Source organism: Bidens hawaiensis, unplaced genomic scaffold (assembly GCF_021521415.1).
Source record: "Bidens hawaiensis isolate Kalapana, Puna unplaced genomic scaffold, B.hawaiensis_p1.1 tig00019680_1, whole genome shotgun sequence".
Taxonomy (NCBI): Eukaryota; Viridiplantae; Streptophyta; class Magnoliopsida; order Asterales; family Asteraceae; genus Bidens; species Bidens hawaiensis.
The window spans coordinates 15,737-42,621 of NW_027492990.1; the positions used below are offsets into that span (position 1 = coordinate 15,737).

Here is a 26,885-nt window from a genome sequence, read left to right on the forward strand (position 1 = left end):
TTGAATAGTACGTGATTCACATAAGATGTCCTGGCCTATACAAATTATGCAAAACCTACAAATATAAGGTGTTATGAGCCCTCCTAAGCCACTGGCATTTGATCTCACCACTGCATATGAAAATATCTTATGGGATACACTCAACAAATAGTCGATAGATATACATATAAACCAATCATGGAATGACGTGAATGTGTCGAATGCTGATCGTAGTTGATGTTCACCATGTCAAAACTTCTGACTAGATTGATTTGATAGAGCTGCTAAAAACATTACCAAGTGATTCATTTCCTACAAGATGAAAAGAAATATATGGGTCATTCAAAACATTGATAATATTTTTAAAACTTGATTACTATTATATGAATATGTCCTTATTTTTTTATTCATAACTACATGTTATTTTAGTCTAATTCAAGAAAGTTGTAGCTAACATAGAGCTTGGTTTAACTGAATATAATAACAAAAAAAGTCTCAAACTAAATGAAAAGAGAGTGAAAATGAGTGACATAAATATAGAGTAGTTGGGATCTCTTGAATGTACTCTCTCACATAGAGAGGGGTATTTATATTGCATATGTTGCGTAAAATGACATTTACAATCTCACCATGCACTTGTTATCTAGCGTCACGAGAAACTACATAGAACTTGTTAGAATTCGATATTACCCAAATAACATATCAATAATTGTTAGCATGTCGGGTTATTGTTCCGTGTTAGGACATTTAACATGTAATATCCATGTGTCCATGGGTTTAACGTGTGTTACGAAGCTAAGTACTCATAGGTCTAAGGCTAAATGCTCCGGCCTTGATCGTGGCTTGGTAGCCGGTCAGCCCCAGTCAGGGGTGTCCTCGATCATCAGCGTTTTTGCGATTCGTTGGGTAAATTTTTATGATTTTGTCCAAATTTTTTTTACGTATTGAGCCCGGTCACCCTTATGACTTAGTCCAAAATTCGCTACTGACCCTGATTGATCCGTAGCTAGTAGCTCTTCATCAATAAATACATTCCATTTTATGCCTCTTAATTTCATTAAATTCACATGTAAGCCGTGAATTCAATCAATAGGACCCGAGTTAGCACATGCCACGCGGTTCGATATCCTTCTCTACTTCTCTTCTCTTCATTATTATTCGTACCCATCCCATCTTCGATTCTTCCCTACCATGTTGACCTGTTCACCGTACCTCACACATCACACGTGAGGGTCAAACCCGTCATTTCACCCCAATATTATTACTACTTAAACCCCCTCAACCCTCATCCCATACCCGAACCATACACCCTCAGTTTCCACATGCAGGTCGTCTTTCGTTAAACCAGAAAAAAAAAAGATATGGCTAGTACCCGTACCAGTACCACATTGTTAGTTATAGTCGTTTTCGTATTCGTTTTCGGTGCAACCGCCTGCCCGCCATCCGACCGGGCAGCGTTACTCGTATTCAAAGCCGCCTTACACGAGCCTTACCTAGGCATCTTCAAGTCATGGACGGGTCCCGACTGTTGCCACAAATGGTACGGTATCAGTTGCGACCCGACTACCAAACGGGTCGCGGACATAAACCTCCGCGGAGAGTCCGAAGACCCGATCTTCCAAAAGGCCCATCGGACCGGGTACATGAACGGGTCCATTTCTCCCGCCATTTGTAAACTCAGAAGACTGTCCAGTGTAATTATTGCCGACTGGAAGGGCATTTCCGGTATTATACCAAAATGTATTTCATCTTTACCATTCCTTCGTATTTTAGACCTCATCGGAAACCGAATCTCCGGCGAGATTCCGTTCGATATCGGAAAACTTAACCGGCTGTCGGTTCTCAACGTCGCCGACAACCGGATCACCGGTAGAATGCCCAGATCAATCTCGAATCTATCGTCCTTAATGCATTTAGATCTACGTAACAATTTGATTTCGGGAACAATACCGCAAGACTTCGGTAAGCTTCGGATGCTCAGTCGTGCTTTATTAAGCGGCAACCGGATCTACGGCCGGATTCCGTACACAATCTCTTACATTTACCGGCTCTCGGACTTAGACCTCTCACTGAACCAGATCTCCGGTCCGATCCCGGAATCAATCTGTAAAATGGCGGTTCTTGCGACGTTAAATTTAGACGGGAATAATATTACCGGTAAGTTACCGGCGACGTTGATGAATTCAAGTATTAGTATTTTGAATTTAAGTAGGAATGCTATTGAAGGCTACATACCGGATGTGTTTGGGCCGAGGTCTTATTTTATGATGATGGATTTGAGTCATAATAATCTGAGAGGACCGATACCCAAGTCGATTACGTCGGCTTCGTATATTGGGCACCTGGACTTGAGCCATAATCATCTTTGTGGGCCGATTCCGGCCGGGTCGTGGTTCGAGCATCTTGAAGCGTCGTCGTTTGTTAATAATGATTGTTTGTGTGGGAAGCCTCTAAAGATGTGTTGATAATTAGTTTACGTGATAATTTGACGGAGTTCTGTGAGCAAAGTTAACGAAATGTGTGTTATATAGTAATGGTATTAAACTGTTTAATTATTAATGCGTATCTATTTGATTGTACTTTAAATTATAAAAAGAATGTTGTGATTATTAAATGTTAACTATGTACGTCACGTTTTTAATTATGCCAAACTATCCCTCGAAATGAAAGTATTCTCCCTTGTTCTCTTCTTAGAACGTTTTGTGTGTGTACATATATATATATATATATGCTAATTTTTTGATGAATAATAAGTAGTTGTAGCTCGTTTAAGCTTGACTCCATTTAAACTTTTAGTAAGTCGTTTGCTAATGACTAACGAGCAGCTCAAGATGTATTCGTGCCATGTTTTGTCTTCGGAACTCACAAGCTATGTCGATAGACACTTAATATTCAGATAGTAACCTTTAAGTCATGGTCCTCATGGGCGAAATATAGTGAGGCCCCCCCTCCTCTCTCGGTTTTTTTGTGAAGTAGTGTAAATTTACTAATTTTCGACCGGAAATTTGAGCCTGCCCCCAACATTTATGAATTTTTATAAATACATTAATTTGAGTCCCCCCTCTCTCCCCCGGCATTCTCGATCAAGCTTCGCCACTGGTGGTTATAATAAAACCTCTCTAATGATTTCATGTTTGCATTTCTTGTTGTGTATCATTAATATATTGATTGATTGAAGTTTAATATTTAATTTATTCTCACGAAAACGTGACAAATCTTATTAAGAATTTAGAACCTAGAAATCAAATCATGAAAATTTATTTATTATTTTTTTTGGTGGGTGATATTCGGATTTCTGACCTACAAGGAGCCGTGAGACCCATGATCACATGTAAGGGCCATACCATGCATCCCACAATCACATGCACCATGAATGTTCCTCTACATATACAGTGCACTTATATTATTTAAGCAAATTTGAAATTCCCATCATTGATCACCTTCTTTTTTGATGATTGGAATATTTACTGTATGTTGAGTTTTGGGACCATACTTTAAAGACTTGTAGGGTATGTTGTAACGAAAGAAGCTTGTTTCCAGATTTGTATAACCTTAAGATATATGCAAGTGATTTTTTCTTTTTCTTTTTCTTTTTCTTGTTATTGAAGAAAAGGAAACCACTGACTTTTTAGAATGTGCCTTACGTACCCTTATAGTTATCACATCTTTAGTAATGAGATAAATATTAAGAAAAGTTATTCCAATATGCTTTGAAAAATGATTTATTCATATGATAAGTTACATAATATAAAGGGTATGTATGGCATAATTCAACGGATTGACATCTATACAATAATGTGATATCATCTTCATATGTTAAGGTATAATATTAGCTTGACATTAATTAAAATATCTTGAATTAATGAATATCAATCATATACGTTAATATGCCCCCCGCAAGATCGACGGTCTTGAAGTGAGTCCGATCTTAGAAATAAAAAGATTAAATCTTGATTGTGGAGTGGGTTTTGTGAGAACGTCCGCCAACTGATCGTCCCCTGCAATGTGTGTAATTCGAATGGAGTGGTCATCTACTTTTTCCCGAACGAAATGAAAATCTATATTAAGAAAGGTTATTCCAATATACTTTGAGAAGTGATTTATTCATATGATAAGTTAGAGTAAGAAAGGTTATTTCAATATGCTTTGAAAAGTGATTGATTCATATGATATGTTAAATAATATAAAGAGTATACATGACATAAATCAAGAGATTGACATTTATACAATAATGTGATAATTACCCATAACAAATTTTAGAGATATCGTCTTCATATGTTAAGACATAATATCAGCTTGACATTAATTCAAATTTCTTGAATTAATGAATATCAATCATGTGTGTTAATAATAAATGTCTCCATTGTGCATTTGTTTTTGAATTTTGATCATGTATCATACTTATAAATACTATAAATTGTTGAAAATACGTGAGTCTATCGTCACGTGTCTACTTTGGCTAATCAGGCGGAATAATTTAACTGTTGGTGTCCATCATGTTTGATTATTGACGGTTTGAATTGTTCAACTTGAACACGACCCATGCTTTTATTCGTGTTGCTATGATTTGATGTGACACGTAAGCTCAGTATTTGGATTTTTGAACATTGTAAAAAATGTCAATTTATCTAGTTTAAAATAAAGGCCATTATCATTGCATTAATGATCACTTGATTCAATATTATTATGCTTAAATGCTTAAATAACTAGTGATACTAAGTTGTTTGTAGTCAACCATATTTATGAATTTCGAGCACGGTAAATCAGTCCGTTTGGATGGGGTGTTTGGTTCCAGCTAGCGTGTTGTGATTGGGTGTGCAAACACGTTGCGAAGATTACTAAACAGTAAACACAACGTAAAGACATGTTTGGATGGAGAGAGACATTACGGAAATTTTGACAATTAGGAGCAACTTTGGAAATAAAATGGGTAAAATCATACGTTTTAACACATATTGTCAATTTGTGAAACAGTTTCTTTAAGTTGATAGTCTTTATAAATAAATAAAAAGTTGTTTTAACCAAAACAAATTTCATTTTTTTTAAATATAAATATTTCTCATTGCACACAAAACGGTTACAATAAATTGGTAGGCAAACGGGCAACAAGCTGTGCTGCAACCCCCTTTTGAATAGCAAAACCAACCCTACTAAAAAAACGAAGCTTTGGGACTTCGGAGCCGAAAAAGTCCCACGTACGACATGTTGAATCCTGCTCAAAAAATTCATAGCCTCCGGGGCCAGAAACCCAAATGTATAGCATCAGTATCATTATCAATATCAATATACATGCAAATAGATGAATAGAAGTGATGTTTCTGCGACCAATTTATAAAGTTGTGTGGGATCGTGATGCAACTCGAGCGATAATTAATTTGTGATGGGCCCCTGGGCCCAGATATTACGCCAGTTTCCTCTAGGCCCAAATTCTTTTATTTATGTATCCAAAACTCCAAAAGTTTCCACTTTTCTTTTTAGATTTAATTTTATTTCATTTTTTCATGGAGAAAAAGTAATTTTATTATTTGTAACCAATTTTACTATCATTCATAGTTTCATACCACTAAAATAAAACACAAAGCTTACCAATAGTAATTAGGAGGGAATGAGCGAAATCGTTTATAACTTATTTAAGATCAACTCGTACAAAACTTTAAAAACGCCTACATCATAGCTTATATAATAATCAAGTTTCGACCAAGATTAGTATACTACTAGGTTGACTAGGCCAAGAGCTTATATGAGATATTTTAATATAAATAAATAGCTTCAAAATATACTATTTACATCACCAGAAACACATTCCCTCGTAAATGAAATATTAAACAGTAACATGATTGATTATGCATTAAACTGAGGGACACCCAAGTTGATTTTAAAGACACAATGTGATGGTACGTCCAACTTCTGTCAAGAAGGAGCACTATCACGGAACAGCTTACTGATAAATGAATTAACATTTTTTATTTGGTAAAGCTATATAAGAAACGACAATAATCTCAACCTCACTTTTTTTAGAACGGTTCATAAATATCAAGCATACCATCTATACATACACCTTGAATAGATGGGATACACATTATCTCAAAATTTTAATAAAATTTTCTTGCCTTCGTGTAATAAGCAAAGGACGAGTTGTGATAAATTTATGCAAGTGATAAATCGTCACATTTAATTTTGGGTATGTAATATTTAATTTCTTAGTTCGTTGATAGCAAATATTTCTTGTAATTATTTTGTAATACTCTTGATTTTGTCATGCTTTACTCATAGTATGAAAACCTTTTCATTTCTAGCAAGATGAACTTAGCTGTGTACTGAGTAACAGTGGTGTTCAACAAATTTAAATTTTGAATATTCGAACCTAATTATTCTAATTTTTAAAGTTTTGAAGCTGGAATTGAATTCAATTCGATTCAAAGCATTTTTGAAGTTGGATTTGAAATTTTGAAGCTAACAAAGAGAGATGACCGAGTCTTGTGAAGGTCGTGAATCGGCATACTGCAATTGTGCGATATGTTAAGTTTAAACCTAACCGGGATTTGGGAACCCAAGAGTGGATTAGTGGATAATGGATTGGCTATATGGTTTCAAAACTCGAATATGAACCTGAGATTCGAACTTCGTATCATTTGTATGATAACTTTCCTTTGTACAATAAGTCACTCTTACACACATATTTTATTTAATAAGTCAAAAAGTTGTATCTTATTACATGTCAATAACATATGATAAATCAAAAGATGAACCGATGAAGCGTGTAGCTGAAAAAAATCACGTTACCATATATATGTCTTACACACAATGGTTACTCGTTATGATTTACTTGTTAACTAGAATATAGCCCGTGTGATACATGGGTGGTTAAAAAAATACAACAAAAAAATTAAACTGAATAAGATGTATATTAATATACCTTATGAATTCATAAGATATAAATAATTTTCTAAAATACATAGATTAGTAAGAATAATTTATATTTGTATTAGAAAATAAATATAGAAGGTTATAAATCTTTGACAATTAAGAAAAATAGAAGGTTTGCATCAATTCATTTAGTTGAGTTAGTAAACCACAAACATGCATTTTAAAAGTAAGGTAATGGGTTCAATTCCCACCAACAACATATTTTTCATTTTATCATTCATAAAGTGGAATTGTAAAAATGAAAACTTGTACACTTGACAATCTATGTGGAGGGTCTAGTTGAATGACATGTGTAAGGATTGTGTTGCTTTAATAATATAGGTAGAGGTCGATTTATGCAACATGCTTTTTACACTTATATTTATCAAATATGTTTCACCCTATTTAAAATTCCATGACAATACACATTTACAAGTTTGATTGTAACATGGGAACACGCTTATAAGTGAGTTGCACAAAACAAAATAGTTATAAGGATCAAAGGGCTTATAATGTCACAAAAGTGTGTGTTACATAAAATAAAAAACTCGTCGAGAAGATATTGTTTTACAAGTCATAATTTAAAAGAAAACAGAGAACTGTTTTAACCCCCCTCCCCCCCAGCTATAGAGATGACAAAACAGACGTGTCAGGCTGGGGCGGGCAAAGAGCTTGAACAAGTTTACGATATGAGGAGCATAAACAAGTATGTGATTCCGAAGCTTTTTGAACATTTCGTTAGTACTTTAGACATGGGAGCGGAACCAAATAAAAAAAGTTGAATGTTGTTTGCTTTCTATCTAGGCTACCGTTATGTTGATACCATGTCCGTATCTAGGTTATCGACCCCAACACTTTGGTCTATTCTAGACATACATTATTTCTAGAAAATACAAACATAGATGACCTCGTTGAAGGGGCTTGAAGTCGTTGAAACGGGCTTGCAAAATTGCCCTGTCACGTATCTCTTTCTTATAAAGCAAGTTTAGAAATCACAATGACTTTGGGCCCAAATAAAGTTTATTGTGATGGTTTGTAGTTTTGTACTTTGTAGAATAACATATAACATTATTATGAAACGAACAAAAATTGACAAAGTTACTAATAAAGATTAGAAACCATTAATCATATAAAAATCCTTAATTACTATTACATATAATTAATCAAACACAAAATGGCCTTTAGTTTGTTTAAAATGCCTTTATTTGTTGCTAAGCGAAATAGTCCACAAAGGTGCCTAAACATATTTAAAGATTGTATGGAGTAGTGTCCATAAGCTCCAAATTAGGTGCCAAAGCGTATTTCAAAGTTGTATGTGCATCATGCTTATGCTCCATAATTACATAAGTATCAGCATATCAACTACAAACGAGTCTAAGTGCGAGCCACATTGTGGCCACCGGGTTCGCCCGAACCCGGTATTTTTTTGATTTTATATGTAACCTATAGTATCGAATTAATAAGCGAACTTATTCTTTTTCGGTAAGAGAACACATTGTCATTAAAAATATATATATTCAAACCCATTAATTCTAAAAATTTTAGCTAGATCTTTTTTAGTATTATGAATATTTTTTTTTACAAAATATAAAAAAAAATGTTAAAACTTGCTAACCAAACATTAAAATGGGTCAATAATAACCCATATATAGATTATGCAAAAAAGACCAAATTATTCATAGAATTTGTAGTAAACCCAACCCAATTAATATTCTTAAACATAAGATCAAAGTGAAAATTAAACAAAATAACAAAAACAGTCATCACCTCAGTGACCGATAAAGTATGTATATATCGACCAAACGACCATTGCCTCGTCGCCTTCACCAATTCGCCTCAAGGATTCAACCATCACCGTACCCGCCAACTTCAGCCTGGCGATAACAACGGCCAACCGACTCTTTCTTTGATTTTGCGTAATTAGATGTGTGACAACTAGTCAACTGTATATGATGTTTGCATTTGTTCTATTGAAAAAAAAGGTTTTTTTTTTAAGTCGTGATTGAAGATGCTATGTTTTAAAATGTGAAAATGCATATGGAACAATTATAGTATGCAATATATATTATTAAATATGACATTGTATTTTATTGAAAGCTGACGATGTACATTTGTTACTATAGTGATATTGCATTTTATTTATTTCACCGAATGACCGACCGACCCATTTGATTCCGAAAACTTTGACGCTAGAAAAAAATCGCGAACCCACAGAAAAATTTTCTATCTTTGCAACTGTCTAAGTGTATTTCAAAATTGTAAGGGACAATGTACTTAGGCTTTAGAGCTACCTGGTTGTGTTTTAAGTAGGACTGTAAAGAACCGAACAAACACAAACAAGACCTTTTTCATGTTCGTTTGTTAAGGAAAGAATGTGTTCATGAACGGTTACTGAACGAGACTTTATGTCCGTGTTCATTCATTAAGGAAATAAATGTCTTCATGAACAGTTCACAAACACAAACGGACACAAGTAAAATTGGCGGAGCCTAGAGACTGAGATTAATGTATTCATCAATGTGAATGATGAGAAAGCAAATGCAAACAATGCAAAAACAATGTAAGAATATGATTACTTATTTTATGTTAGATGTAACAAATTAAAGTACACAAAATGTTTAGATAAAATAAATAAATGTACAAATGAACATGAACGAATGTTCGCGAACACATTACCGAATGTTCACGAACATAACTGAACGAACGTGGGCTATATTCGTGCTCGCTTGTTTAACTAATCGAACGAAATTTATTGTTCATGCTCGTTCATTTATTAAACGAACGAACATAAACGAACTTCCTGTCGATCGGTTCACTAATTGGTCGCTGAACGTTTGGTTCGTTTACAACCCTAGCCTTAGACTATTTTTATCAACAACCCAACCCAACCAAACATTTTAATAAAAAACTAATTTCTCTCTCTTACACATACACAACCCAACCTAACCTAATTTTTCACTTGCATTCACAACCCAACACAACCCAATTATTTTAAACATATATCTTATTTAGAATTTAATTTATTATATAAAATTTATTAAAATTTAAAAATATGTTTATTTTTTAAATTGTATTATTTTAAGTATAAAAGGTATTAAAAAAAACTACGTTCATTAAACATATTTAATTAAAAAGATAATTCAAGTTACAAGCATAACACTGAATTTAAAATTACAAGTACATAATATGGAAACAACATAATTATTTATCAAGGTGAAATTTTTGCCACATATGCTCAATCAAATCGTTTTTTAGAGCATTATGAGACTCTCTATTGTGAAGTTGTGCTCTGTTGGTCATATAACTTGATAAGTTTGCAATTCGTTCGGTAGAGTATTGGAAAGGTTGTTCATCGTCTTCAGTAGAGTTTCTTCGTTGCTGATTTGTAGGCCTATCATTAAGAAATTCAGATGGATCATAATAGTGAAGGTATGTATCTCGTTCATCCTCAACTGCAATCATAATTTTTCCCATCAGATCCTTGTTCCACACAAGACATGGATGTCGAAGAAATGCAAACCGAGCCTGTAGAACTCCAAATGCACGTTCAACATTTTTTCTAGCAGACTCTTGATGTTGAGCGAATAACTTATGTTTTCGAAGTAGTGGAGAAGTTATGGACTTGACAAAGGCTGCCCATGAAGGATATATGCCATCAGTGAGATAATATGTTCTATTATATTCTCGGCCATTCACGACGTAACTCACGTTTGGTGCTCGACCAGACAATACATCATCAAAAATAGGAGACCGTTGAAGGACATTAATGTCATTGCACGAACCTGGTGTTCCAAAGAATGCATGCCATATCCATAAGTCATATGATGCAACAGCTTCTAAAATAATCGTTGGTTTACCGCTTCTACCTGCATATTGCCCAGCCCAAGCGGTGGGACAATTTTTCCACTGCCAGTGCATACAATCAATGCTGCCTACCATTCCTGGGAATCCATGCTCTGCCCCAACATGAAGTAGTCTTGCTAAATCATCATCATTTGGCCTTCTAAGGTACTCTTGACTGAAACATGAAATAACACCTTCTACGAACTTTATAAGGGAGGCTCTTGTTACAGCTTCACTCATTCTCAAATATTCATCATGTGCATCTGCCGATGTCCCATACGCTAACACCCGCATAGCTCCAGTACACTTCTGCAATGGTGAAAGCCCTTGTCTACCTGTGGCATCACGTCTTTGTTGAAAATAAATATCATTGGCCGTAACAGCAGCCACTATACGTAAGAACAATGGTTTTTGCATTCGAAATCTACGTCGAAAAATTGCTTGATCATACGTTGGGTTATCAACAAAGTAGTCTTGCATCAAGCGTGCCTCTCCCTGCCCACGTTCCCGATTGCAATACCTCCTTCTTGTACGAGGATGATCTTTTATGATCATATTTGGCATGTATGTGAGTAACTCAATCATGATGCCTTCAAGTTGACGATTTGATTGATTAACTCGTTCTCGCCATGAATCAAACTCATTCGAGTCTGATGAATCGGAACTCTCTGAGCTTTCACTATATGACATTTTTAAAGAGATGGAAATGAAAAGTTCTGGTTGGATGAGAAAGTATATCAACGTTATGCTATATTTATACAAGAAAAATAATGAATTTTCATACAGATAATGCTACTATTTCTTATCTAAATAAAATAAACGCACCCAATTAAAAGTTGACAAATGGAAGATTTAAGATAAAGTTAGATCGACATGATAATGCTATATTATATTATCTAAATAAAATCCAAACATCCAATGAAATATTGACAAGTGGAACAAGAAGATAAATTTAAGTTTCATGGATAATGTTAAATTATCTTATCTAAATAGAAATCCAACCATTTAACGAAAAGTTGACAAATGAAAAATTAAATATATGTTATAATGAGCAGATAATATCATATTATTTTTAACTTACACATACATAAAATACATAAGTTGAAAATTAAATATCTTACACATACATAAAAACACAAGCTGAAAATTAAATATTTTACAGATACATAAAATACATAACTTGATAATCAAATATGTTACATAAATAAAATACATAACTTGATAATTAAACATCTTACACGCCAATTAAAAATAAACTAAAGATAAAACACACACAATAGATAATCTTACACATACATGAAACCTGAAACTAAATTCCCTTTCCATAATACTTCAAAGCTAGTTGGTCTCTGATGTCTTCTTCAATAGGTGACAAATGCTCCTTTCATAACCGTGTGTTAAGATGTAGGAGTTGCATTTTCTTTAGGTCACTTTCTTCCTTTTGACGTAGCTTTTCTTGGTCCATGTCGAGTTTTCTTTTGAAAAGCTCATTCTCATGTTCTTTTATAAGATTCAATGCATCAAGTCTTTCAGCAATTGCATCATAAGCCTTACCTTTTCCTTTTTTTTCCGCATCTCTACCCGTTGGACGTTGAATTGTTGAACAACCGGTATTTGGCATTTCTGTGTTGGAATAGTCCCCTTCTTCACTAGTCCTCGATCGTTTTGTACTACCACCACTTTCTTCATTCTCCTCTTCACATTCAGGACGATAACATGTTGTGTCATGATGTGTTGGTGGCGCCCACTTCTGGTTTTTGCACATAACATCATTATAAACAACAATATCAGTAAACTTACTTTTAACATCTTGCTCGTAAATTTTATGAGCTTCACTCTCAATATCTTTCTGGCTCATTCCGCTTTTTGCGCGACGACGTGCTTCCTCGCATGCACCAACCCACTTGTGAACACTTTGGCAAAGTCGTTTATAACGACCTTTCATTTGTTGAATATTCCTCTTACCAATCTTTTCTGGGCTTTCTGTCTGAGCTTCGTCACACAACTTATTTACCTTTGCCCATATTATTGTGAATTTCTGGTTTTTACCACAAATTTTATCTTCACTAACAATATACCATGATGACATTAAAGCGACATCTTCAGCAACATCCCATAAACCTCGTGTGGTTTCTTCAGTATTTTGTGAGGTTTGAATATTTTCAGTGGCAGAAACTTGACTCGGGTTTGAATAATAAAAAGTGTTTTCATAGTATTGATTATTCGGGCAATCTCCATCTCCAAGACTCATATGATAATTTGAAAACGATGGATCCATTAATAATTAAAAGAGAATGGAGATAGAAAACTAAGAGTGGATGTGAATGCATTCTTGTGTCCAATATATATAATACATGTAAAAAGATAATGTTAGATTTCTAGATGACAATATTTATCAAAAAAATCTAACAAACCAATATAGTGTGGACAAATGGCAATCTGATAATATCATAATTCTGTAAAAAAAACTTTAATTTTTACAAGTAACAAGAATAATTTTACATATAAAAATATAATAAAAAATACATGTTTTGAAAAGTGCTCCGTTTTTAACAAAATTTATATCGAAATGCTCATAAAATTAAACTAAACAAAATTGCGTTTTTAAAATTTTAAATTAAGTTAAATAATATAAATTATTAAAGAAAAATAAATTATATAGAAAAGAAATTGTTTAAAAGAAAAAAAAGAAAAAATGAATATTTAAATAGCACGTGGGTTGTGACCCAAGTTGTGTCCTCAACCGGGCCGTGAGGCCTTCACAATTTTTAATATTATTTTTTTTGTCTTCTAGTGCACAACCCAATGCTTGGGTTGGTGATAAACACAGTCTTAAGGAATCATATATCTATCCGTTATTGGTTATGTCTATTTTTATAAGACTATTTTTACCCCGTATTTCCATGAAAGATGTCAATTTATGCAAAAACGTCATATAAAAATTGGGCATCTACAAACTAGAAGGATTCATGCTTAATAAATCAAAACAATAAGGAAGTACATTGAAAAATAAATAAATAAATAAAACTTAGGGTTACCATCTCATGGCTCATGAGCCCATGACCCCATCCTATATAATTATAAACCACTCCCACCCCTCTCAACATCCCTCATTCCCAACCAAACCTCAACCTCAAACAACAATGTCGTCCGACCAAACCTCAACCTCGTCATCACAAAACACAATCATCCTAAGAAGCTCCGATGGAGAAACCTTCGAGGTCAAAGAATCAGTCGCCTTGCTATCACAAACAATCAAACACATGATCGAAGACGACTGTGCCGGGTCCTGCATCCCACTGCCTAAAGTCACCGGCAAGATCTTGTCCAAGGTTATCGAGTACTGCACAACCCACGTGGAGTCGTGTGACGACGAGAAGGCTCTGAAGGCTTTTGATTCTGAGTTTATGAAAGTGGATCAAGAGACCCTGTTTGATATAATCATGGCTGCTAATTTTCTCAACATCAGAAGCTTACTTGAGTGTATGTGTCAAGCGGTGGCTGATATGGTCAAGGGGAAGAGTACTCCAGAGATTCGCAAGCTTTTCAACATTAAGAATGATTTGACTCCTGAGGAAGAAGAGGAAATCCGTCAGGAGAATGCGTGGGCGTTTAATTAGTTGAAAATCTCTGTTACCCGATTATTATTATTATTATTATTATTATTATTATTATTATTATTATATACATATTATTATCGTTATTAGTTATGTACTTATGTTTATGAGTTTATCTAATGTTGAGATTATTCAAATCTGGGTATTTGTATTAAGGTTAATATTATCGGTTTACCCTGGATCCAATCATAGTCGTATTACAAATTCCTTTCTTGGTTTAGGAAATCAGGGGACAAAATAGGGAGTCAATATGTGATTATTTGAGACTGCACTAATTTATTTTCAATTATAAGATTAAAAATATCACTAGTAATTTGTGACGAAGTTTGGACGAAAACGCTGGAAGGCTTAATTAACGAGGAGGGTTTTCGGTTAAAAAAACAAGAGGGCTGGGGCCATCGTGGGCCACAATAAAGTTTCGTCCATCCTAGTGGATAACCAAGCTACCCTGACCTAATGGACGTTTGGTATTGTGTTTGGTTGTTTAAATCTATACAAGTGCAAGGCTAGTAGGATTTTAGGTTAAAATAATTTATGTTGAGAAAAAGAGTAGAAAATCGAGCTTTAGGAGCGGTCTACTACCTTCCGGCTCCTTCGCTACCTTAAAAAATTGATTTTCCTCATCCGTTAAGCGTCCATCGATCATGTCAAGCAGTTGATGGTCGAAGAAAATAAGCACCTGTCTTTGTGACTTTTATTTCCCAATCATTGCTTTTGATTTGTAATTACTCTTGTCCATAGTTCTGTTTTTCGGACTGGAATCCATTGGTTCAATTTTTTTACAATTGATTGTGCGTTTGTGCAACATTGGTTTATCAGTTTCACAGTTTGCTTGACACCAGATTCAAACTGATGCTTTGTATTTTTATTTTTTTTTATTGTATGTTTCAACAGATTCTTAATTTTGTAATTTTGTTGTGTTCTACAAACCTGAAGATGTACATATGTTTGATGAAAGGCTTGAAAGAGCCGCAGTACTTTTAAGAATGGGTAAATCTAGTTTATAATTTGCTGCATTTGCATCAGGTTTATGTTTGTATTTGTGTATGCATTTCTGGTTTTTCAATTTGATCTATATCTACCATGGGAAAGTTCTTGAGCTAAATGGATGCACATGTTGGGGCAAAAGAACTTGATTTGCATTATATGAAGGTAACTATACAACTTGATACTTGAAAAATTGTCTGGTAATTATTGACAAAATGTGGATTTTCAAATTTCCATTTAAGCTAGCATTCATGCTAAAAGCCCTTTTTGATTTCCTGGTTATTGTTAGAACTTTTGGTTTTCTGTATAAACCATATGGTTTGATACTTTGATTTATGTAGGCTTGGGTTACACGCACACGAGATTGGTTATTTGGACACCAGATAAACCTATCGACTAATATAGAGGCTATACGAGTCGTATAGGTCCAGAATTATGTCAGCTTGTGTTGGTGAATGTCAGGTTCTGTTTCATTGTCTCGTATAGCCCCGATGCTAGCCGTATAAGCTTCCTGGCTCGTATAGCCTCCATATGACTTGTATAGACATATTTTTGTTATCTTTTTTACTTAAAAAATTCAAAATATAGGAAATAGTAGCCGACATGGTATTAAGATAAAAACACATAATGTAATAGTACACGTTTTGTTACATACAAAAATAACGTATGAATAACATGAGGGTTTCGAGGTACCGACTTTATTTCGATACATATCTCTCTAAACGTCGGTACCCCGAAACACTCTTGTTGTTCGTAGCTTATTTAATTAGTATGGAACAAAATATGTACTTTTAAATTATATTTTTCTATTTTATAACTGTATCGATTGTTATTTCCTATATTTTGTATTTCTTTAAATAAAAAAAAACAACTAAACGAGTCATATAGGGGCTATATGAGCCATATAGAGTTATAAAGACATCATAAGGATGGTGTTTGAATATAACATCCCTGTATGCATGCATGCATGCATGTGTTGTCTAATTTGTGGTGTTCTTATAAAAGATTGCTCATGGTTAGTGTGTGGGGAAAAATGAAGTTTTAGGTTTGGAATTGTAGCTAATTAATTTTGGTTCAAAATTTTAACCCTCCTTTAGGAGTGGTGGGAAACCGCTCGTAAGAATGAAAAAAAAACACCCCGTTTAAACATCCTTGTTTTACTAGTGTATATCTATATTTTTATAAAATTAATTTCAATTATGAAAATTAATACAAGATATACAAATTTAATACAATTATAGGCATTAATATTGATTTACTAAAAATAATACAAAATCTACAAATTTAATATAAATTGTGAAAAATAACATAAATGCTGAATTCAAATTCAAATAACAAAATAACAATAATTAAAATATATTGGACTCGGTTTTAACACAGCTCTCTCAGGCTTGGTTTTAGCACACCTACCGTGACGATATTTTGTATTGAACTTCATTTTAGCAACATTTCTCGTGCCAAACTTGTCATACTGTATATTTTTTTAGCACACATGTCATGACAAACATGTCTCATGACTTAACTTAAACCTATGAAAAGTCAATCATCATATTTAAAGTAAGTTTGCATCCATTCTTGATGCACAATAAAAGGTTAAATTGTTACAAAAACTTAAAACACTTAATATCACTTAATATCTTCTTCTTATGTTATGAAAAGATATCATGAACTAACTCAAAATATGTGGAGTTCACGAGGGTTTTAAAGCTAAAAAAAATGTCATGGTTGCTGTAGATGCAAATACAATAACGATATAAAAGTATATGGGAGAAGTTCAAGCGTTAGTCCACACTAGCTAGACCTGTCATATTAGAACCAACACCTGCAATCAAATACAAATACATATACATTAATAAGCATGCAAATACACAAACATAAATATACATGCATAACCCACGACATGGAGTGTCACACGTTCTAGCTCTCTTCTTCCGATTACATGCTCTCTATCTCATAGTTCTCTATCTTTATCTCTACTTCTTTCCTTAATCTAAGCACGCAACTTAAACATGGGACGTGACCACATAAGCCTTCAAAACTTTACTTTTAGCTATAGTATTTCATACTTACAACCAACATTTGGTTTTTAATATATAATATAATATAATTACTTAGATTATAAGTTTATAACCTTTAATATATAATATAATATAATTACTTAGATTATAAGTTTATAACCTTCGCCTTTGTCAATACCAAGCAAACATTTTTTTTTATTTGAAGTAGTATTTTTATTAATAAATAAACAAGGTAGTAATTATATCGAAACAGAAGGAAACAAACAACTGATAATGAATTATAATCAACTAATTACTTTTTTGCGTTTTTTATTTATATTTTGAGTTATTAATTTTTTATTAGTTTTTTTGAATTTTTTTAGAGGTTTTTGAAGCCCTTTGTATTTTAACCTTTACTTGGGTCAAGATGAGTTAACGAAAAGCATTATTCGAATATCGAGCTTCATGGAATGTGTCATTTAAGTACTTAAGGTTCTTGGGACCATCTTTGGCAGCACCCAAAATGGCTCACATTACCCAACGGTCCGGTCGCTCGATGAGTCGGCGAATCATCCCAACATTCAAAAAGGTCATAGACCTTGTCTATCACAAATCCTAGCACACTCGTCTCCGACTCGGATGCTCGAAACGTCTACCCCGTTGATGAAAACAATGAAGACGAGGTTAATTTAAGGGACGACGACGACGCACAAGAGTTGCCCTTATCCCCCGGGAGACGAAGTAAAAACAAGGGGAAAATATGGAGGGTTCGTCGTCAATACGAGCCAAGGAGGGGACCTGCGAAGCTGTGGAGTGACTACAAGATATGTTCGACTGTTTTGAAACCAAGAGTCTGGACCGTCATGCTACCATCCGTGCTACCACCGAATCCAATGCACGACTAGCCGATGGATATGAATTGCGGCTAATGGAAGGAGGCATCCATTTCCTTCGCTCAATTGGGTAAACCAAAGCGGCCGAGAAGAATTGAAAGAAAAACGAACACAAAAAAAATGCGATGTATACAGCCTATAACATCAGTTAAGTTTTAGTGTTTTTATTTCTAGTTTTTGGTATGCATTTTTTATTTAATATTTGTTTTTTATTTTTAATGTATTTTTATTTATTTAATTTAATGAGGTTTTATTTGTTTATTTTAATTATAAAAAGAAAAAAATGACGTGACGATGTGATGAGGCGATTTTGGGCTACAAACCACTACACCCTAAAATAAAAATACCCCCTGTTGACGTGACGTGACGTGACGTCGTCATGTGCCAAAAATTGCCCCAAATGCAAACCCCCCATATACATAAGCTAAATAAGAAACTTGATTATAAATCATTCTTCACCAATAGAACTAGGAGTGAAAAGATGTGACTTTCAGGAAAAAAAAAACTCATTTTGGTAAAAATGGGTGAACTCAAGCACGACTCATATTATTAATCGTGTTATAAACATCAACCATAACTAATCCAAACACATTTAAATGGTAATCGAGTGCAACAAGTATAACCCATTATTATATATAATATTAAGAGGTTTGGCGATGCAACCACGTGATTGGTCCACGTGGCCTCACGTGGTTAGTCGGATTTTTTTATTTGCTTTTATTTTTTTGTTTTAAATTCGCGTCGGTTCATCATCGTAAAACGCAGGTTTTTTTACTGTTGACGTCGTCAAATGATTTCAGTCAAATTCGTGTCAGCTCGCAGTCGCAACCAAAGGTTTTTTTCATCGCGAGTTTTTTATGTCCTTCGGTTTTGGATGAATTCACGTTAAGTCGTGGCCGCGACGCGTGTATATTTTCGATTTTCGCCACAGTCTTTTTTATTTAAATATGCTAATTCGTTGTATTTTGAGTGTGGACGAATTAACTTATTGTTGTAATTTCGGTGTCGTAACCTGATACCAACCGAATTCGTGTCGGTTCACCACCACAATACATGGTTTTCTGTGTACGATTTAGTGCCGACAATGTTGATTCCGACAGAATTTGGGTTAGTTTGCAAACACAACGTGTGAGTTTTTTATAACTTTTTTTGTCCATCGATTTCAGAATCAACGAATTCGTATTAGTTCGCAACTGCAATGCGCGTGCGTTTTTTTGTTCGCCGCATTTTTTTATATTTAAAACATGTTAAATTGTTGTATTTAGGTGTGAAAGAATTTATATGTTACTTTATTTTCGGTGTCATAATCATATACCAACTGAACTGACATCACTTGGTAACTGCAACGCGTGCTTTGTTATACTTCTACTTTTAACAATTTTTTTTTGTTTTCTTGGGGGGGGGGGGGTATTCCTGGTTTTGTAACCGGCACCAATCGAATTCACCTCGACTCGCAGACACATTGTACGATTCAATAAGTTGTACGAGTACGACTGATAATAACATCAACCCGGGACAACGAGCCGGGAATCTTCCTAGTTTATATAATAATGTCAAATGATGCAACTTGTAAATGATTGACGGGTTATTTGGTTTAGTCAATTTGTACTCAAATCTATGTGAACTTTTAATCAACAATCACATTATAGCTAACAGTATAAAGGGTTATATTATGATTATGTAAAGAGATAGAGGTGCAAAGGGTGATATTGAGATTAACGAGGGTGATATTGAGATCAACTACGCAATCCGGTACTCATTATCCAATTAGTGTTTGATCCTCCTCTTTGTGTTACATTCTCATACTATAGTATGCCTATTAAAACTATAACATGCCAAACTCTTCATAACATATTACCATGACAACAACTTTATTCGCTATCTGGTGCTACATTAGCAATCACGACCTGGTCATACTTAAGTTTTCATCAATTTTCAATTCTTATAACTTGTCATAAACCTGACCCTTGCATAATCATTATCATGGGTGCAATATTTCCAAGTCTATTTCTCTTTCACCATCCTATCTCGTAGTACCTCTCATCTATAAAATTTTCATTCACTGTGAAATTTGGGGACTATCTCCCACCACTTCTCGTTCTGGTTACTGCTATTTTATCACATTCTCAGATGATTTTACACTTTTCGACATTTGTGTGACATTACTCGAGGTTTACTCTTTAATGTAAAACTACCTCCAAAGTTTTTGTATGATGCTTACGCCACATTTGGATTACTAACTGATTGTTGATCATTTTCTATCTACGAGTCTCTACGTATATTGATCTCGACCTGATTATACTCTTTTTCGCACATTAAAAGGTGTTTGCTTTTGATTCCTTTGGGATACCCGATCAGATAAACTTTCTCCTAAATCCACTCCATGTATTTTTCTTGGGTGATGTCCTTAATCATTGAGGAAACTTATGTTATGATCCTCACTGTCTTTGCACATACACTTCTTTGTCACATTTTCTTTCATAAGACTATCTTCTAAAAAATGCCTCCAACTAATACCGTACCATTCTTCACGGTTATTCCACCATCTATGCCAACCACTTCCATACTCCACCACCACCCCCGTTACCCCACCCCACTCCTTGTATTTCATCATCACGTCCTTCTCATTCCATGGTCACTTGTTCTCACGATCACACTCGTCATCCCAAACACTTTCTTAGCCGCGTTCTTCTATATGAATCCACTCCAACTTTCAAACCAATACTTTTCCTCAGGCACAACAGTGGCCTGCGACGGAAGTTATCTCTTCCTCTCTAATCACACAACACTTGGGCCCGTGCCTCCTTAGGTTAATATCATTGGATGTAGATAGTTTCTAGGATTAAGCTTTATTACGATGGTATAGTTAACCAATATAAGACACATAGCTAAGGGTTCTTGTAAGATTGAGGGTATTTTACACTGATACAAATGTAGTCATGTTAATTTAAAAAGATTAATTATAACAAGTCAAGGGATTTGGGGACTTGAATATAACCTTTTGTAAGAGTGAAATAACAACCTTTTAAAATTGATATAACAAATCAAATAAACGAACATTTATTATATTGCAAGGAGTACATAAGTACGCCACAATTTAAAGTTTAAAATAAGGACGAACATTGTAAATTCATACATTACAAAATTTATAATGAATAAAATATATATAACTCAAGGGTCCATTTTTCGGTAAATTACTCAATAATATAAAAAATATAAAAGTTTAAGGTTTATATGCAACTTTTAAATATAAAATATATAAATCTTGATTTAACATAAAAGTCTATATTTGTATCTATACCTATATCTAAAATCTAATCTAAAGTATAACTAAGAGACCTCTTAATTTTTAAAAGTATTAAACTTGTTGCCATAAGTACAAACTATAATACATATGATTAATACATTATAGGGGTGGTTTTGTCTTTTACCAATTTTGTCTTTTAGCAAAATTGTGTATGGCTGATTTTAATTTATTCAAAAATAGTTACAAGTTTGGTCATTTAACTTTAATCAAATTTTGTTAATTGATATAATAGTTATATATATACCTCTTATTTTAAACCAATTATCCCACGATGTTTAAACACTTATAACTTTTTCACACGTTAAATTTTTTTAATAACATCATGCCATAAAGATGAGTATTTTATTCTCTTTAATTTGAGTATGGTATTGTTATACCCTTTTCATTTTAAAAACTTCATGTGTTACGTGATAAGTGATAACCGTTAAAGATCGACAAACAGGTCGATCGGGTTCGTCTGTTCGGGTCATGGGTCTAAAATGTTAAGGTTGGAATGGGTCGATACAAAAAGATGTTAATTTGGTTAGGGTTGGGTCGGGACGGGTTAGAGTCGAAAGGAGTCAAGTCAGAACGGATTTCGGGTTTGAACAGTGTCAGGCAGAACAAGTTACGGGTCAAGACGCATTTGATGTAGCGCTATGTGCTCACAGACACCTAATTATGTGCGTACAGTCGTTAAGTGACGTGCAAGCTTAACACAGGTTAAGCTTCCAATGATGCGTTACGAGCATACTATTTCCGGATTACACGCAAACTGTTGTGAAGTCCCGCACGTAATGAAATAGTATCACCGGTTACGCGCTCGATGCCATGTATGCATGTATACACCGCTGCATTGCGTGGACACGCAACTACTTCAATATTTGAGTTATTAACTAATAACTCAATGGGCCCCGATGCAACAAATTAAAATATTAAGTGGGCAAAGTGAAAAAGATAATGGAACACCGCCATCCCATCCTATATAAACTCTTCTACCCCTTCACTCGTTTCTCATTCTCAATTCACAACCCTAAGTCTTAAGTCTTAACAACAATGTCGTCATCGCAAAAGACCGTCGTGTTGAAGAGTTCCGACGGAGAAACCTTCGAGGTTGAAGAGGCAGTGGTGTTGTAATCACAAACAATCAAACACATGATCGAAGATGACTGTGCTGACTCTAGCATCCCACTCCCAAACGTCACCGGCAAGATCCTGGCCATGGTTATCGAGTACTGTAAGAAGCATGTGGATTCATTAGCAAACGAAAACGATCTCAAATCCATTGATTCAAAGGTTGCTAAACTAGTAGATGATCAAGTGATCACTCTGCTTGATCTAATTTAGGCTGCAAATTATCTCGACATCAAAGGCTTACTCGGTCACACCCCAACATAAGGCAGAAATGCCAGGGCATGATCCGATTGCTCACAGCTCGAAAATACTATCATATATAAAATGTGACAATATCTAATTAATTATTTTATTAAAAGAATGCACACCATATCCAAGTATAGCAAACAATATAAGTACATGAATGTAAACTCAAATAATATCTTCTTGTTTATATCCTAAGGTCTTGTCTACGTGTCCAACTTCAGTCTTTAATACAAGCAACCTGGATATGCGTAGAAAATGGAGTTTTGTCAACAAACATGTTGAGTGAGTTTATCACCAGTTTTTTTGACACAAAAAATAATGTTAATATAATAAATAAGAAAAATAAGCAAAACGTAATAAATGCGGTAATGAAATCAAACCATGAGCAAGTAAGCTGTCGATTAAACTATTGCAAAGCGGATCGGGCGTTGGTAATCAAACATGAGCAAGTAATAATAATCAGACTGTTGCCAAGCGAATCGGGCGGTGGTCAATAATGAGAACCATCTCCAAGAGGATATGTAAAACGGTTGCATACAAAGACATGTAAGCACATAACAAGTATATTTGATTAATCACACACAATTACCCGTTTGCTATTTTTGATATATATATTTATATATAGTATAATATACGCATATGTTCCCAAAACATTGTGAAAACTGAGTAAAAGAGGGGAATGATAAAAATCACCTTAGATTAAAGGCAAGTTAATATAATTACGAATAAACGAGTAAGGTTTAAGCGAGTCGTCCACTAACGCATCAAACAAGATAATTAATCAGAACCTGAAACTTTGTGATATGATACTATAAATAAAAACGAACTTAATGCCGCTGGAATCAATCCAAACGGATGAGTAGAACTGTAGTTATGTTGAATTAAACGTTTAAGCGAGCTAGTACTAACTAGAATTCGAACAGCGATTCGGAAGTCGGGTTTTTGTTAGTAGCCTTAAAATTTCGTTACGAGAATAAAAGTCTTCTGGACCAAACATTGAATCCGACCAGAAGCATGAGAAAAGGTAAAGTCAAACTTGTGGACTGTTTTACCCTTTAACGAGTTTTAAGCGAATAGACCAGCCAACACCCTTCAACCACTGAAATTGATTGAAGGTTATTGACTAGGAAATATGTATGAATGATTCCTATGTTTACAACGTACCTGAAAAGCGAAAGAACAAGGAAATATGACGAATCAACGATTCACACGCATGCAAAGTCAAACGTCTAGGAGTATGTCTTCAACGAAATAAGCAAAAACCAAAGAGTTTGAGGAGGGACAGAGGATGTGACGGCTGAGAAGGATTCTCTAGGGTTTAGGGATGATCTGTGGCAGGGAAATAATGATATGTTTATATAAGATTCACTAAATCGAACTAAATATGGTAACTTACTCGTTTAAGAACCGAATGGGCCTTTAATGATCAAATCAATAGAATAACCAGTATATTTCGTTCTTGGACAAGGGGTTAAGTATATGGACAAGTATTTTAATTATATTAGTTTTCTTGGGGCTTAAAACACTCGATTATGTCCTAAAATAAGCAATTTCGGGCAAAAAACGAATTGGGAAATGAAATCAACATACACGAACTGTGTAGACACCCCATGGCAGCGTGCGGCCACCTAGGGGGTCTCCCACCGCGTGGTGCTCCGGGTTCCAAGAGGGAAAGTTTAATTTTTGACAAGTTAAGTCCCTAAACTTCCTAAAATTGCTATTCTAGTTTATTGTTTTAAGTTAAATCAAAGAATAAACATTTTGCAAAGTTCTAAGGGTATAAAATGAAAATTAAATTCTTAGTTACTTATAAACACTTGATTTTGATTAACTATAAAGATTTAAAATGTTCCGGGTTGGGTTAAACGCAAACGAATACGGGTTTGAAAAATCCGAGATGTTATATACTCGACCTGACCTCTCAAACGGCGGCTGACATGATCAAGGACAAGACTCTTGAAGAGGTTCGCCAGATTTTCAACGTCAAGAATGACTTCACCCCTGAGTAAGAAGCTGCACTTCGAGAGGAGAATGCATGGGCATTTGAGTAAAGATCCACATTATTATCAGTTGATTATATTTCATTATTAATCATTATGTTTATTTAGCATCGAAGTTATTCAAATTGGGTACTTAATCATTATGACTGAAACTTTTTTCAAGATTTAAAAATATCTCATCATCGTATGATTTTATATCTGCGTTTCAGTGTTTGATACCTCACTTTTAAATTATTATTTTTGGCTTTATGTTGGTACCGCTGATACTAACCGAATTATGTGTTAGTTCGCAAATGTAACATGCCGTTTTTTTATTTCAACATATGATAATTTGTTTTATTTTGGCATTGACGGGTTTATTTCTATTGTTTAGTTTCGATGTCGTAACCTGATAAAGACCGACTTCGCGTCGACTCACAGCGTATTCATGGTTTAACATTTTTACGTACGTTTTTTTTTCCGGATTTAACGCCCCCGTCGCAAAACGTGGGATCCTAAATCCTAGTTTTATAAATAAAAATAAATAAAATTGATGGTTTTTATTTCCTTTATTTTACTTTTTGTTTAAACTAATTAACATAGTTAACAAACTATATTTTTAAACATTAAACTTGGGTGAGTGCTGGTTTTACATATTTTATTTGCCGGTTAAATGATTTCCTTAAGCTTTGTTTTCATGTTTTTTATAGTCCGTCTTTACAATGACCAAAATTTTTTTCATAAAAATATCCCATCGACGTATGGTTTTATATCTGCGTTTCAACGTTTGATACCCCGCCTTTAAAATATTTTTTTTGGCTTACTAATTTATGTTTACGAATTCGTGTTGGTACCTCTAATACTAACCGAATTTGTGTTGGTTCGCAGCTGTAACGCGCCGGTTTTTTTTTATTCTACATATGATATAATTTGTTGTATTTTGGCATTGAAGGGTTTATTTCTTTTGTTTAGTTTCGATATCGTAACTTGATACAGACTGACTTCGCGCCGACTTGCAACGTGTTTATAGTTTAACCTTTTTTTATTTATGTGATTTTGTTCGATTTAACGGTTCTCTTCGAATCACGTGTCATAAATCCTAGTTACAACAAATAAGCGATAAAAGTGAAAAAGATTTGATTTACACTTGAATAGGGATACGAACTGTAAGCCGCTATTTCCGGCATATATAGCACCGCCATCCCTTTCTACCCATCTCTCGTTTATCATTCACAATCTCCAAAAACAAGCCAAACATCAAATCAAAGCAGCATGTCTTCGCAAAAAACCATCGTGTTGAAGAGTTCAGACGGAGAAACCTTCGAGGTTGAAGAGGCGGTGGCGTTGCAATCACAAACAATCAAACACATAATCGAAGATGACTGTGCCGGCTCCGGTATCCCACTCCCTAACGTCAGCAGCAAGATCCTGGCCATGGTTATCGAGTACTGTAAAAAGCACGTCGAACCATCGGCCAACGAAAACGATCTCAAATCGTTTGATTCAGAGTTTGTTGAAGTAGATGATAAAGAGACTATTTTTGCTCTAGTTCTGGCTGCAAATTATCTCAACATCAAAGGCTTACTCGACCTGACCTGTCAAACGGCGGCTGACATGATCAAGAACAAGACTCCTGAAGAGATTCGCCAGATTTTTAACATCAAGAATGACTTCACCCCCCAGGAAGAAGCTGAGGTTCGCCGGGAGAATGCGTGGGCATTTGAGTAAAAGATCCACATTATTATTATTATTATTATTATTATTATTATTATTATTATTATTATTATTATTATTATTATTATTAGTTATCGACATGCATTTATTTTTTTTCTCATCATTATTATTATGTTTATTTAGCATTGGTGTACGTTATTCAAATCTGGGTACTTATAATTAGGATATTAGTTTGGTATTCTCTTTATTTCATCCAAACATATATGTGTCGTATAATATTTAGGAATGGCAACGGGGCGGGTTTGGGGCGGGTTTTGCTTAACCCGAACCCGAACCCGAAACCA

General features: G+C 34.4%; 2 protein-coding genes and 3 pseudogenes across 2 annotated transcripts; 4 read left to right on the forward strand and 1 right to left on the reverse strand.

Annotated features, from left to right (window-relative positions):
* Nucleotides 1-1,340: 1,340 nt before the first annotated feature.
* Nucleotides 1,341-2,496, forward strand: LOC143558990 (uncharacterized). The gene has a single exon (XM_077047709.1). It carries the CDS (start codon nucleotides 1,341-1,343, stop codon nucleotides 2,442-2,444), a length of 1,104 nt encoding a protein of 367 aa, XP_076903824.1. The 3' UTR covers nucleotides 2,445-2,496.
* Nucleotides 2,497-10,086: 7,590 nt separating this feature from the next.
* On the reverse strand, nucleotides 10,087-11,418 carry LOC143558992 (uncharacterized). The gene has a single exon (XM_077047710.1). It carries the CDS (start codon nucleotides 11,416-11,418, stop codon nucleotides 10,087-10,089), a length of 1,332 nt encoding a protein of 443 aa, XP_076903825.1.
* Nucleotides 11,419-13,871: 2,453 nt separating this feature from the next.
* Nucleotides 13,872-14,375, forward strand: LOC143558993 (SKP1-like protein 1B pseudogene; annotated as a pseudogene).
* Nucleotides 14,376-22,022: 7,647 nt separating this feature from the next.
* Nucleotides 22,023-24,939, forward strand: LOC143558994 (SKP1-like protein 14 pseudogene; annotated as a pseudogene).
* A 1,191-nt stretch (nucleotides 24,940-26,130) lies between these two features.
* Nucleotides 26,131-26,595, forward strand: LOC143558991 (SKP1-like protein 1A pseudogene; annotated as a pseudogene).
* Nucleotides 26,596-26,885: the final 290 nt, after the last annotated feature.